At 43.9% G+C, this 14,675-nt stretch overlaps 1 protein-coding gene across 4 annotated transcripts in view; it reads left to right on the top strand.

Annotated features, from left to right (window-relative positions):
- Nucleotides 1–613: 613 nt before the first annotated feature.
- AOAH (acyloxyacyl hydrolase) overlaps nt 614–14,675 on the top strand; it is a 152,010-nt gene continuing 137,948 nt past the window's right edge. For all 4 annotated transcript variants that reach the window (XM_061585978.1, XM_061585980.1, XM_061585981.1 and 1 more), the window contains exons 1-2: nt 614–816; nt 5,934–6,073. In XM_061585978.1, coding sequence (XP_061441962.1) covers nt 5,935–6,073 — 139 coding nt within the window. In that variant the 5' untranslated portion in view covers nt 614–816; nt 5,934. The remainder of the gene's footprint in view (nt 817–5,933; nt 6,074–14,675) is intronic.

Genomic DNA, 14,675 nt, shown 5'->3' on the forward strand with positions numbered 1-14,675 from the left:
ACTTCTGAGGCATCTTAAGAATCTGATGACAAACAGGAGAAGGATGCACTAGGCTCAGAAGGTGGTAGGGGAAGGTATAGATAAGGTCAGCAACTGGAGATCCCTGGGCAGAATCTGACCCCTCCAAAGGATATCACCTGCCCAACTCCTGTGTGCCAGCCCAGAGGGAATGACACCTGCAGGAACAGGACTTAGAACAAGGCCTCTTGGGGGGAAGCATTGAAGCCTCGGCGCTTGATCTACTACTCCAATCTCAATGTGGCACTCCAGGGAAACTAGTTGCTGACCAGGGATATAAATATGTTGGTAAGTGGGGAAGAGTGTGCTAGCTGTGACATCCTTTCCATGCAAGTGCTTGCTGTCTCTTTTTATTGCATTTGATTATCTATATTGGTAAACCACCTGGGAGCCCTTTTGAGGGCCAAAAGGCAGAGGAGATACATTGTTTTTGCGTATGAGTAAATAAGTAAGCGCATGCTTCAGCTGCTGTTCCACACATTACTGCTGATATGCCTGCAGGTCCATAGGATCAAGGTGTAAGGTCCATTTTCAACCAGTCAGCAAACTCTTATCTCTTTGTACCCATATTAGGTAATGTGGGTGGACTTCTCTTTCCTCACGTTTTTGTTTCAGCTGAATGAGCTTATGGAAAAAAATATTAAAATGTGAACTTTGCTGCCTAGTCCCACCTCCATGCTAATCGCACCACACTTATTAAGAAAAGAGGAAGAGGAAAACCAAGACAGAGCTAGTTTCTGTGAGAGACTCCTCTCCTCACGGGGCTTCATCTAGGAGATCGAGCTACAGAAAGTACTGGTAAGGCACGCAGTGTTTGTTCTGTTTTGTGGTTGGCAGCTGTAGCTGTTTTTAAAATTGCCACCTCTTTGGCTCTTAAGCAGGGCTTCTGAGAGCAAAAATCTACAGCTGTCACAGACACAAAGATGCAGTGTATGGTAAAGTTTCTGCCTGTCACTGCAGCTGCGAAAGATACAGGGGTCTTGCCAGAAAAAAATGTGGCAACCCTAGCGGTGTTCATTTTGCATCCGAATCTAGCAACTGCTTTGTGGTTACCTTTGCTAGAGACAACTGCTGCTGCACGTAGTCTGAGATCCCATGGCTAGTGTAGTGCATGCAACCATATCCAAGTTTGCAAGGAGGGAAGCTAAAAGTAATAAGTGAGGATAGCATTTTCTCCTGAGTCAGGAGCATAGTTCTCTACAGCAATGTTTTCCCAAGGATGAAAAAGGCCTCTTCTGGTGATGTAGAAAAGAATGACAGTGGGGGCTTTGTTGTGGATCCTTTCCACTGTGAATCTTGATTGGGGCTTAGTGCACATATTCACTCATAGGCAAAAAACCTTGCGGTTTAAGAACGTACCTATACCCAACATAAATTTCTTTCAAATTTTAAAAAGCAGGGAAATTGGGCAGATATAGTGAATGCACCAGGGGAGCAGGAGACCTGACCTCCTCTCTGAGATATTGTACTGCCCTACAAATGTGTAAAAATGCAAACACAATTTGGGTTGGTGTTTCACAGTCCAATTCACTTGCTGTGTAGCTTGGAAGAACTTGGTATATGCCTCTGAGCATATGGTGAGTGGTGGCATCATCTGCCATCTCCAAAGATGGAGAATTACATTTATGTATGTTTGTTGGTGTTCTTCTTACTTTGATTATATTCTGTGTTACTACTGTTTCTACAGAGAATCTAACCTAGAAAATTATATTTCTCTCATTATTCATACTAGAAATCTGTGTCAACTTTATTTTTATTAATTTCAAAGCCTTTTTATTGGTCAATGTCATATGATGGTGAAAGACAGCCTTTTGTGTTTCAACCTGGAGGTTATGCTCTATTTCTATTTTGGGTGCATTAACCGTTGAATCTGAAACTACAGTTTGACGTAAAATCAGATTGATTACAATGTGTTGCTACTTAAGCAATCAATCTAGCTGTTGGAAAAAAACAAACTTGGCCTGCCCAAGATTCATGTTTTCAGCCTGCTATGCTTAAACCACTTCACTTCACTTAAGGATGGGCATGGTCAATTAAAAACATAGAGCACACCTAGAATTTAACTGGAATATATTTCACCTCCCACTGTTTTATCTTATGGAAGCTGAGACAATCCTAAAGTCCACTGGGAACTATTCTGCAGAACAGTCAGTGCCATTATTCCACAATTGTTTTTGGAGCTTTTTTTAGTGTTGCAAAGTGTTGCTGTACTTCACATATTCACAGAAACAGAAGCAAAAGAAAATGATTTACTAAAGGAAACTTCACTAAAATTGCAAAGTAAATCAAACATTTAAAGTGACTATCTAAACTATATCAACTGTTTTAATATTGTTGCTTCCTCCTTGCTAAAACAAGATCAGCACAGCACATGCCTTGTTTCTGTTATTTGGGCTGATTGCAGGTGTCGCCACCACTCACCATATACTCAGAGGCACATGTTACCAAATTCTTCCAAGTTGCACAGGAAGTGGATTGGCCTGTGAAAGACCAACCCAAATGGTGTTTGGATTTTGACAAATTTGTAGAGCAGTACAATATCTCAGAGAGGAGGTCAGGTTTCCTGCACCCCGGTGCATTCACTATAGCTGCTCAATTTCCCTGCTTTTTAAAGTTTGATAGAAATATCTGTTGGCTATAGGTACGTTCTTAAACCACAACGGTTTTTGCCTGTTAGTGAATTTCTCTGCTTTTTAATCTGGGAGGTAACAAATGGGATCCTGTGCAAGTTTGCTGAGAATGGATTGATCATTTGCATGAGTTCAATGGGATTTATTCCCATGCAATCATGCTTAGGATTGGTGAAACTGACCACAGGGGATGGGGAGGGGAGGAGGGGGAGGGAAGCAGGAAGGAGGAGGAGGGGAGCAGGGAGGAGGGGAGGGGAGCAGGGAGGAGGGGGAGGGGAGGAGGGAGGAGGGGGAGGGGAGCAGGGAGGAGGGGGAGGGGAGCAGGGAGGAGGGGGAGGGGAGCAGGGGGGAGGGGGCAGGTTTGATCATTTGCATGTTTATTGAGGTCAGTGGGATTTACTCCTGTGCAATCATGCTTAGGATAGGTAAAACTGACCATGGGGGGGAGGCCTGGAGTGGGCAGAGGATGAGCAAGAAGGAAGAGGGGAGGGGAAGAGGAAGGGAGAGGAGAGGAGAGGAGAGGAGAGGGGAAGGAGGGGAAAGGCAGGTCTGATTATTTGCATGCTTATTGAGTTCAGTCGGATTTACTCCCTTGCAATCATGCTTAGGATAGGTAAAACTGACCATGGGGGAGGAGGAGAGGTGGGGTGAGGGCATGGGGGAGAGGGAGGAGGAAGAGGGGGAGGGAGGGGATTGGAAGGGGATGAGGGAGGAGAAGGGAGGGGTGAAGGAAGGGGGAGGGAAGAGGCAAGAGGAAGGAGATAGGAGGGAGGAAGAGGGGAGGGCAGGTTTGATCATATGCATGCCTTCTGAGTTCAGTGAGATTTACTCCTGGGTAATCATGCTTAGGATAGGTGAAACTGACCTGGGGGAGGGGCAGGGAGGGGAGGAAGAGGGCAGGGAGGGGAGGGGGAAGGAGGAAGGGGGACGGGAGGAGGATGGGTGGGCACTGGGAGAGGGGAAACCCCTTTCCTTTCCAAAAGGAAAACGTTGTGAACAGTATCATTCTTTTTCAGCATTTTCCCCACCTTTTTATTCTACAGCAGGCACATGTAGCCTCCCACTCAAATTTCAACCAAAGCTGTCCCTGGCTGCATCCACACCAGCTCTTTATCCACTTTAGACCGTCATGGCTTCCCTCAAAGAATCCTGGGAAGTGTAGTTAGTGAAGGGTGCTGAAAATTGCTAGGTGATGCCCTGTTCCCTTCACAGAGCTTCAATCAGAGCGGCTGACTGTTAAACCATTCTGGCCACTGGAGCTCTGTCAAGGGAATAGGAGTTTCCTCTCATCACCCTTCACAAACTACACTTCCCAGGATTCTTTGGGGGAAGCCATGGCTGTCTCAAGTGAAATAAAGGTCTGGTGTAGGTGTGGCCCCTGATTAGGCCAGCCAAGCAGTTGTGAATCTGGCTTTTAGAACACTGACAGTTGGTTCTTACTGAGCATGCCCAAAGTTATTATTGACTTCAATGCTAAATTTATTAAATTAATTAAAAATCAGCCAGACATTTTTTTAACCTTTAAATTGCAGAAGATAAAGGTCAGAGTATGGAGCAAGGTCAGTAATAGGATTACAGGTACTCTGTGAATGTGGCTGATTTTTAATGAATTTCAAAAGATTATGAGAACTCTGACAGAAAAAAGTCCAAAAGGGGTCTGGTTTTGTTCTTGCTCTTTTTACACTTTGAACTCTTGATTCTCTCTGACTGTTTTGTGTATTGCCATGAAAACTTAAGAGGGTTGTTAAACAAGAGTTTCTATAAGTTTTCTAAGGTTTGTTTTGAAATGAACTTATGGGAAGCATCAGAATGGCATGGGGGTATTTTCAATTTAACATTGTGGAATGTGAAAAATCCATGCTGACTATAGTATACAGCCACTCTTGTGGCTGTATAATATGGCTTTCTCTTGGGAACTGTACTAACTCTCTTGACATAATTAGCCATTTGTGTGCAGTGGCTCAGTATTCCAATCAGACAGTCTTCTCACTCATCATCACAGTGGACAAAAAAGTGCTGTGAGCTGCTGCACAAAAATGACTTGCCACAGAGACAAAGCCACCATGTTCAATCTGCACCAGATTCCATGCTAGAGATCAAACACAACTCTTTGCTTCCTTACGATCACTCTCATCAGAATTTGTCCTTCAAATATCACCCAGAACAAGTATTTAGATGCTTCTCCATTTTCTCTTAGTTGCTTTTGGAGAAACTCAAACAATTTTACTTTGTCATGATGAGAATGCTTGCCGTATCTCTTCTCTGAGGGAGACATGTAGGTTGAAAAGGACTTTCCCAAGGCCCCAGTGAAAGAGGTGGTCAGGAGAATATGTAAGAAGAGGCAGAAGGTGGATTTCTTTTTTTATGAGGCAAATGTCTGTAGGCATTTCCAGATGAGGGTTTACAAGATCTTGTTCTAGTAAAGGATCCAAACCATGGCCCCAAAATTGGTCCCTAACCACCACCACCCAAATAGGTGGCTAGGAAGGGTTTTGTGAATCTACCCAAGTGAATTTTCTTGAGCACCAGTTAAAGGATTTTGTAGATGAAACAGGGAGATTACTATCTCTGCAGGTCCATCAAATAATGACAGTGTTATTTATTTCAACAAGCCTTTTAAATTGAGACCTATCCCAGTCTGTGTCTGTGTTAGAATTGCTTTTAATATGTTTTCTTTAATAATATGTTTCTGCTAAGGTCAAGGGATATGGATAATGATTGGAACATGTAGGGAGGAACAGACAGAAAAAAGCAGTTCCTAAGGTGCCCAGGTCCCAAGCCATTAAGGCTTCAAAAGTGAAAAACAGCATCTTGAACTGAGCCCAGGCATTATTACTGAGACACTGATGAGGTTCACAGATTTGCTTATAAATCTACACACTATTATTTTTCTTCAGAGGCTAAAATCAGTCTGCTCCACTTATAAGCAGCCAAGGCCCTGTCACCACATTTGGCAGATCACCAATAGCCCAATAAAGCTCATGTGTTTAGGCTGCTTGCCTAAAACTGCAAAAACAGACAACCATCAAGCAAGCCACAGTATGTGGCTGGTGGGCTGAGCGAGCCACACTTTATGCGGGCCTGGATTCAAGTAAGATTAAATCCACACATTTTGCCTCGCACTTAGAGAGAGTAGAATTGTATTAATTGCTAGGTTTTCCTATAAGCTTTGCACTCTCTCCTGATGAGAATGAATGACTACTGTGCATGACACCTTAGGAATTTCCGTTGTGTCCATGCTAATTTTGAATAGTTTCCACCCTTTCCCTATGGTTTTTCTTCCAGAATGAGAATGCGTTGGAAGACATCCCCTTCCTTAACCTGCATGCTCTTCTTCATGCTTTTGCTGAATGGCATGTCCCTCATTCCAAATGGCAGGCACAAGCTGCTGTATGAAAAGGGACACAAAGAATACAAGTGTGTGGGTATGTGTTTGTTTATTACTGATATATTTCATTTAAAACATTTTAATACTGCCCTTCATTCAAAAATTCTAAGCAGTCCATTAGAATCGAGAGAAATATAGTAAATATAGCAACAGCTACAGTAGCTTTGGCTTGGGATGACGAGCAAAGGCTTGGGTGAATAAATATGTTTTTAGGAGAAAAAACTCATCAGAGTCGATGCTTGCTTTATTTAAGGGGCCCCAACAAAAAAGACCCTCCCCCTAGCTGCTACAAGATAGATTTCCACAGGCTGCAGCACCACTAGGAGGGTCTCATCTTGAGGTGTCAACAGTCAGGCAAGGATTTGTCTATATGGGTGAAGGCATTCCTTCAGCCAAACGGCTGCATTTTGCATAAACTGCAGTTTCTGGACCAGCCTTAAGGGCAGCCTCATATAAAGTACATTACAGTAATCCCATTTTGAGATTACCTACATATGGATCACTGTCACTAGGCTATCCTCGTCTAGGTACAGTTGCAGCTGGTGTACCATCAAAGAGAGAAAAAGGCACTCAAGCCATTATGGCCACTTGGGCCTCTAGTGACAATGATGGATCTGGGGATATTCCCAGACTATGCACCTGTTCCTTAAGGAAGGGTACAATCCCATCCAGAACAGGTGACTTGTCTAATTCCTGGACCCAGGAACCACCTACTCACAGTGTCTCTTCTCTTGTCAGGATTCATTTCTAATTTATTGGCCCTCATCCAGCCCACCACTGCATCCAGGCTGATTCAGTTGTAACAGAGAAATAGAACTGGGTGTCTTGAGCACCTTCCCCCAGAAAGGGGACATTTGTGAGTGAGTGGTAGTTCTTATAAGCCTCCTGTCCATAGTGCGTATTTTTCAGGAGCTGCCACATGATGCGACAGCCTATTCATTGCTCCTTCATGCAACAAGGTGTTTACTATACCTTGGACCCACTCACTCAAAGCAGTCATGATGGACAATGATAAAAGGAGCATGCACAACTACGAACACCTTATCCTCATCCTCAGGCTTCAAAAGCTAAAACTGATCCCGTGAAATCAGACTAGATTTGCTTTGGATGCCTCCACCAGACTTATTGCAAAAATGGCATTAAAGATGAATGACTGTCAAGTTTAGCTGCTCATTTTTCCAATCTTAAACTCAGTTCTCCACATTTGCACAGTAATTTGTGATTTACAAAACCTCATGAGAATTCATCAGTATTTTAGTGTGAATTTTTCCTAATAGACACATTTTTGTATGCAGTTTTGACTAATAAATATATACATTTTGCAAGAAAATTTCCGTAATATGATGCATTTTTGTATGTTATTTTCACTAATGTATGCATTTCACTTTCTTCTAAAATATGCATTTTTGTACCCTTTTTTTTGGTTGGAGAACTGCATAGCAAAATGAAGAGAAATGTCCATTTCAAAAGATAATTGTTTTTCAGGTCTTGTATTGGTTCCAAAAGTGTGACTTAGATAGTTTCTCAGTAAAACACAGAGAAAATCAAATCTCTCCTCAGTCCCTAAATGGCATTCAAGTGGGCAATTGCCTAGCGAACGTGTCACACAGCAGGTTTCTGATGCTTCCAGCACCCTATTTATTGGGGCAATTGTCAATAAACCCTGCACCACTCAGAAAAGTGCTGCTGGAAGTATTCCTTTGTAGCTTTCACTGCCATGCAATAGGTACAACCCTATGCTGTCGCTGGGTCTGGATATATTATCTTTGCAGTGAGTCTTATGTCATTTCCTCTCTAGCCATCATCTGACCTGCTTCATTGCTTGCAACTCCCCAGAGAAGCAGAGTGGGCTTTGCAGGATTAGAGAGGGCACTGAGGAGTTATTGTGTCAATGACCTATTCCACAACTGAGACAAAGTGCTGACAGTCCAGTTTAGGCCCATCTACCAGGAAATCTCGCAGAGCACTCAGGAATCCCTCAGATTCTACAGGCCTCCGGGAGTGGACCATCTTAATGGGTGCCCCACCACTGCAAGGGGAGATTGCTGCTCTAAGTGCAAACTTCACCAGACAATGGTCTGAATATGACAACAAGGTTATTTCAATTCCCTCTATTCCAGATCATCACTCTCACACCATGAGGCAAAGAACAAATTCAGAGTGTCCTGTTGTGTATATGGAACCAGTGACAAACTGACTGTGCCCCATGACTGTGATGGAGGCCATGAAGTCCCAAGATGGCCGTTCAGGGTACTCTCTTGTATATTGAAGTCCAACAGCACCCATGAGACCACCTTTGTCAGTTCAGATAAAGAGGTTGCTGAGCAGCACGATGGGTGGTACACCAGCAGTATTATGTTGTGTCATGTGGCATAATGCAACACAATACTTAGAATAGAATCATAGAATCATAGACTTGGAAGGGGCCTTGTAGGCCATCGAGTCCAACCCCCTGCTCACAGCAGGAAATCCACATCTAGAGCATCTCCCACAGATAGCTGTCCTTAGCAGAGGAGTTTCTTCTCCAGCAAAATTAGTTTCTGTACCTGGCAAGTAACTTTAACTCTCTGAATCTTTTCATATATTTTTCTCTATGCTGTGTATCATAAACAATTTCTCACCAGATTTTCAACCAAGGCCTTTACTGTGAAAATTCAGAATTATTAATCTGCCTGTCAAAATAATTCAACCAGATTATATTTATGAGATTTTAAGTATGTAAATGTCCCAGTTTGATGTCCAAGTAAAAGTGGAATAAAAGGATTTGTAGTTTTCAACCTATAGAAGGTTTTAGCAGACATTTTAATTGTAAGGGACGTTTATAACACCATGATGGCTAGAAACTTAGCTTATTTCTACATTTCTGTGGAACTGGTCACTCATTTTTTTAGAGAGCATTTAGATATTCTTGCCAAATCATTGCATTCCAATGTTTTCTGTGTTATCCTCCTGGGCTTTTCAGACACTTTACTTTCAATTATCGCATGCAGCTGAATGCCAGCATCTTCACTGTGGACAGGCAAGCCAGTAGCCCATCTAGTCCAGCATCCTGTTCTCACAGTAGCCAATTAGATGCCTATGGGAAGTCTGCAAGCAGAACCTGAGCACAAGAGCACGCTCCCCTCTTAGGGTTTCCAGCCACTGGTATTTGGAAGCATACCACCTCCGACTATGGAGCACAGGATAGCCATCATGGCTAGAAGCCATTGATAGCTTTATCTTCCATGGAATTTGTCTAAATCCTAGCCCCATGCTTGTAAGCACAGGGGGGCATTGTGAAGGTGGTTCACAGACCCAGGCAGCAATAGGCAGGGGATGTTTCTCCAGTTCTTGTTCCAGCTATCATGGCACTGTCTGTAGTCCTGGGTGATCCCATAAGAGCTCACAGAAGGGGGTGGGGCAGGCCTCTAGAAAGCCACAGCCCTGTCGCAGTCCAGCCTCTTGCTATAATCCAATAAAGTCATGTCCTATTTTCACCCATAAATACTACTTGGCTGTTTTATTCTCATTGCTAGAGGGGGCTGCATCCCGCATTTGCCTCACAATCCTCTCTTAAAGCCATCCAAGTTGCTGGCCACTACTGACTCATGTGGGAGCGAATCCCACAGTTTAACTATGTGCTGCATGAAGAAGTACTTTATTTTCTCTGTCCAGAATATTCCAATATTCAGCTTCATTGGATGCAGGGCTGGCCCCAGGCATGCCGGGGCCCTTGGGCGTCAGTTTTCCCCAGGCCCTGGTGTGTGCATGTGTGTGCACGTCTGCGCCTACATGTGCAGCCCCCCATGCTCCCCCACCTACCTGTTGCCTGTCTTTTAGCATTGCCATTAACCAAGATGGTGGCCATGGTTTCCCTAATGGGATGAAGCCTCCACCGCCATCTTGGTTGATGGCACTCATGCGTGCTGTGTGCACGCATCTCTGCCATCAACCAAGATGGTGGCAGGGGCTTCAGCACCTTAGGGAAACCTTGGCCGCCATCTTCATTAAGGGCAATGCTTAAAGGCAGGAGACAGGTAGGCGGGGTGAGCGAATGCGGGCAGGTGGAAGCTCCTGCCCTGCGATCTGCGGCTGCTGCAGCAGATCGTGGAGGGTGAGCAGAGGGGCCCTCGGGCCAGTGTCCCGCCTTGCCGCCCTTTAGAACCAGTCCTGATTGGATGTCCACCATTTCTAGTGTTATGAGAGACAAGGGAAAAACTTTTCTGTATCTTTCTCCATGCCATGCATAATTTTATATACTTTTGTCGTGTCACCCCTTACTTGTATTTTCTCTAAACTAAAAAGCCCCAAATGCTGCAACCTTTCCTCATAGAAGAGTCGCTTGATCATTCTGGTTGCCCTTTTCTGAAACTTTCTGAAGTGTACAATAGCCGTTTTGAGGTTAGGTGACCAGAACTGTGCACAGTTGTCCAAATGTGGTTGCATCATAGATTTGTATAACAGCATTATGATATCAGCAGTTTTATTTTCAGTTCCTTTCCTAATGATCCTGAGGATGGATTTTGCCTTTTTCACAGCTGCCACACACAAAGTCAACATCTTTATTGAGCTAACTGCTATGACCCCACAGTCTCATTCCTGGGTACCACCAATTCAAATCCCATGAGCTTATATGTGAAATTAATTTTTTTTTTGCCCCAACATGCACCACTTTACACTTGTTTACATTGACTTGCATTTTCCATTTTACTGCCTTTTTAATCAGTTTGGAGAGGTCCTTTTGGAGCTTTCTGAAATTCCTGTTTGTTTTAATGACCCTGAAAAAATTAGTATTAGCCATAAACTTGGCCACCTCACTTCTCACCCTTAACTCTAGATCTTTTATTAACAAGTTAAAAAGCAGAGGTCCCAATACTGATCCTTGCTGGACTCCACTTTCTTCTGGACTCCATCTCTCCATTGGGAGAACTGTCCATTTACTGAATTTTTTAATGGCTACTGTGCCTTCAATAAAATGTTTCCTGTTTTGCATATTTATTCTGTTCTATCATTCCCTGCTCTACAAAGCTATGGAATTAGTTATGAACTGCTTTTTACTTAGTCAGTGTGTGTTCCTTGTTCCGATGATTTTAATTACTGGTTTCCTTTCAGTAGCTTTTTCTTTTGATTTTTATAGCAAAATTACAGAACTATTTTCATTTAAAAATATGGAAGAAAACCAGTAATTAGAGCCCCCTGCTAGAAAGCAGAAACTGGCTAATTTATCAAACTACCCGACTAACAAGGAAAAATAAAGGCTGAGCCTGCAAAGAGGAGACTTTTAGCTGACATAGTAAGGGATTATTGAAATGTGGTGCTGGAGGAGAGCTTTGCACATACCATGGACAGCGAAAATGACAAATAATTGCGTGTTAGAACAAATTAAACCAGAACTGTCACTAGAAGCTAAAATGATGAAACTGAGGTTATCCTACTTTGGACACATCATGAGAAGACATGATTCACTAGAAAAGACAATAATGCTGGGAAAAACAGAAGGGAGTAGAAAAACAGGAAGGCCAAACAAGAGATGGATTGATTCCATAAAGGAAGCCACAGACCTGAACTTACAAGATCTGAACAAGGTGGTTCATGACAGATGCTCTTGGAGGTCGCTGATTCATAGGGTCGCCATAAATCGTAATCGACTTGAAGGCACATAACAACAACAACAATTGCTGAATTAGACTGATTTCTGAGTAAAACATTACAGAAGGACCTTAGTCATGCACACATACACACAAACAAAACACAACAACAAAATGTGAACTTTGGCAGAGGTTGTTGTACAATAGTAGTTGTTTCATGTGATTGATTTAACTTTGATGCCAGCTGCTTCTAGAAACAACAGAAGCATTGAACACACAAAGTTCTAGATTCCTCAGACTTGTGAGGGCAGCCCCAGGAGAGTTGTTAATCTATAATAAATAAGGATTAATAGTCTCCAAACAAAAAAGGTCATAAGAACGAGCCCTGACCCTTGCAGCATATTCACTAATTGCACAGGGAAATAAGCAGTATTAATGACTATTATGTCTGCAGATAATTTACCTGATTGTAGTTGCAATTGTGGAACTAATTATTCATTAGTAACCCCCTCTGAAGGCAATGAGTCTATTTATAAGTAAGAGCTTTCAGTGTTGCAGCCTCTGTATTTAATCATGGTAAGAGCACATGTAAATGAGGCATGTAGATCTGTTTTAGTGGCAGTACTAGAAAAAGTATGGGGGTGGCAAATGAAAGTCAAAGAAAATGAGCAAGGTGTGCAATGCACATGCAAGTGACTTTACAGGGGTGGCACTTGCCCACCCTTCTGTGCGTACCTCCGCATGGTAAGTGCCAATTTGGAAAAGGGAAACATGTGTTCCTAACACATTTTTAAACTTAAACTCTGCAATACATTTTTGTGTGATGGCGTTTCCTTGAATGTTTTAAAGCAGGGGTAGCCAACACGGTGCCCTGCAGATGTGGACATCCCCATCAGCTGCAGCCAATATGGCCAATGGTCAAGGCTGATGGAGTTGTAGTCCAGCAACATCCAGAGAGCATCACATATGACTAGCCTATGAACAGGCTGGGGCTGAAAGCCGTTAGCAATAATAATCCTAGTGGATGCAATTATACACTGGTAAGTGCCTATGGTAAGCTGAGGCATATTTTGCTGCCACTATCAAATCATCAATCTGCTGCCCAGCAGAGCTCTTCAGAATTGTCCAGGGGCTATTACACTCTGGCCCCAGGGCACTTCCAGGATAAAATCTTTAGCATCTGCCAGGACTTAGACTCCAGTGTTATAGAAGGTGAATTAAGTGAGGTATGCAGAGCACAGCCTTGTCCCGATTTCTTGGATGAGTTTCAGTTGGTGCAGCTTGAGGACGTTGACAAGGTGCTTGGACAGGTTCGTGCAACCACTTCTGTGTTGGATCCTTACCCTTCTTGGCTAATAAAAGCTAGCAGGGATGGAACAGCCGGCTGGGCCAGGGAAGTGATTAATGCCTCTCTGCCAGAAGGGGTGGTCCCTGGCTGCCTGAAAGAGGCACTCCCTGGACCACTCCTGAAGAAGCCCTCCCTGGACCCAGAAAATCTTAATAACTATAGGCCAGTAGCAAATGTTCCGTTCCTGGGCAAGGTCCTGGAATGAGTGGTTGCAGACCAGCTCCAGACACTCTTGGATGAGACCGATTATCTGGATCCATTTCAGTCGGGTTTCAGGCCTGCTTTTGGCACGGAAACAGCCTTGGTCGCCCTGTATGATGACCTTTGTCGGGAGAGAGACAGGGGGAGTGTGACTCTGTTGATTCTCCTTGATCTCTCAGCGGCTTTCGATACCATCGACCATGGTATCCTTCTGGGGAGACTGGCTGAGTTGGGAGTGGGAGGGACTGCATTGCAGTGGTTCCACTCCTACGTGGCAGGTCGCCTCCAGAAGGTGGTGCTTGAGGAACATTACTCTGCACCCTGGACTCTCCAGTATGGGGTTCCGCAGGGGTCAGTTCTGTCCCCCATGCTGTTCAACATCTACATGAAACCGTTGGGTGCGGTCATCTTGGGCTTTGGAGTATGCTGATGACAAGCAGCTCTATTTCTCCTTTTCATCTTCTTCAGGTGAGGCTGTCAATGTGCTGAACCAGTGCCTAGCTGTGACAATGGACTGGATGAGGGCTAATAAACTGAGGCTCAATCCAGACAAGACTGAGATGCTGCTAGTGGGTAGTTCTTCTGACTGGATGGTGGATGTCCAACCTGTCCTGGATGGGGTTGTGCTCCCCCTGAAGGAGCAGGTTCGTAGCTTGGGGGTTCTCCTAGAACCATCTCTGTCACTTGAGGCTCAGGTAGCCTCGATGGCACGGAGTGCCTTCTACCAACTTCAGTTGGTGGCCCAAATACATCCCTATCTGGACAGGGATAACCTGGCTTCAGTTGTCCATGCTCTGGTAACCTCCAAATTAGATTACTGCAATGCACTCTACATGGGGCTGGCTTTGAAGATGGTTCGGAAACTGCAGCTTGTGCAAAATGCAGCAGCCAGATTGGTAACAGGGACCAGACAGTCCGAACATATAAAACCAATTCTGGCCCGCTTGCATTGGCTGCCTGTATGGTTCCAAGCTCGATTCAAGATGCTGGTTTTGACCTATAAAGCCTTACTCGGCTTGGGACCACAATACCTGATGGAACGCCTCTCCCGATACGAACCCACCTGTACACTATGTTCAAGATCAAAGGCCCTCCTCCGGGTGCCTACTCCAAGGGAAGCTCGGAGGGTGGCAACAAGGGAGAGGGCCTTCCCAGTGGTGGTCCCCAAATTATGGAATAATCTCCCTGATGAGGTGTGCCTGGCGTCAACACTGTTATCTTTTCGGCACCAGGCTAAAACTTTCCACTTCTCCCAGGCATTTTAGCATGTGTTTTAAATTGTTTTTATATTGTTTTAAGTTTTAAAATTGTGTTTTAAATTGTTTTTAAAATATGTGTTTTAAATTGCTGTAAACTGCCCAGAGAGCTTCAGCTATGGGGCGGTATACAAGTGCAATCAATCAATCAATCAATCAATCAATCAATCAATAATAACAGTAAAAAAAGTGCTCAGGGCACAGAGATTTAGGCATACATTGGTAAAGAAGGGGTGGAACTGTCAATTTCAGTTCTCCCAGTTTCTC

This window comes from Rhineura floridana, chromosome 10 (genome assembly GCF_030035675.1).
Source record: "Rhineura floridana isolate rRhiFlo1 chromosome 10, rRhiFlo1.hap2, whole genome shotgun sequence".
Lineage (NCBI taxonomy): Eukaryota > Metazoa > Chordata > Lepidosauria > Squamata > Rhineuridae > Rhineura > Rhineura floridana.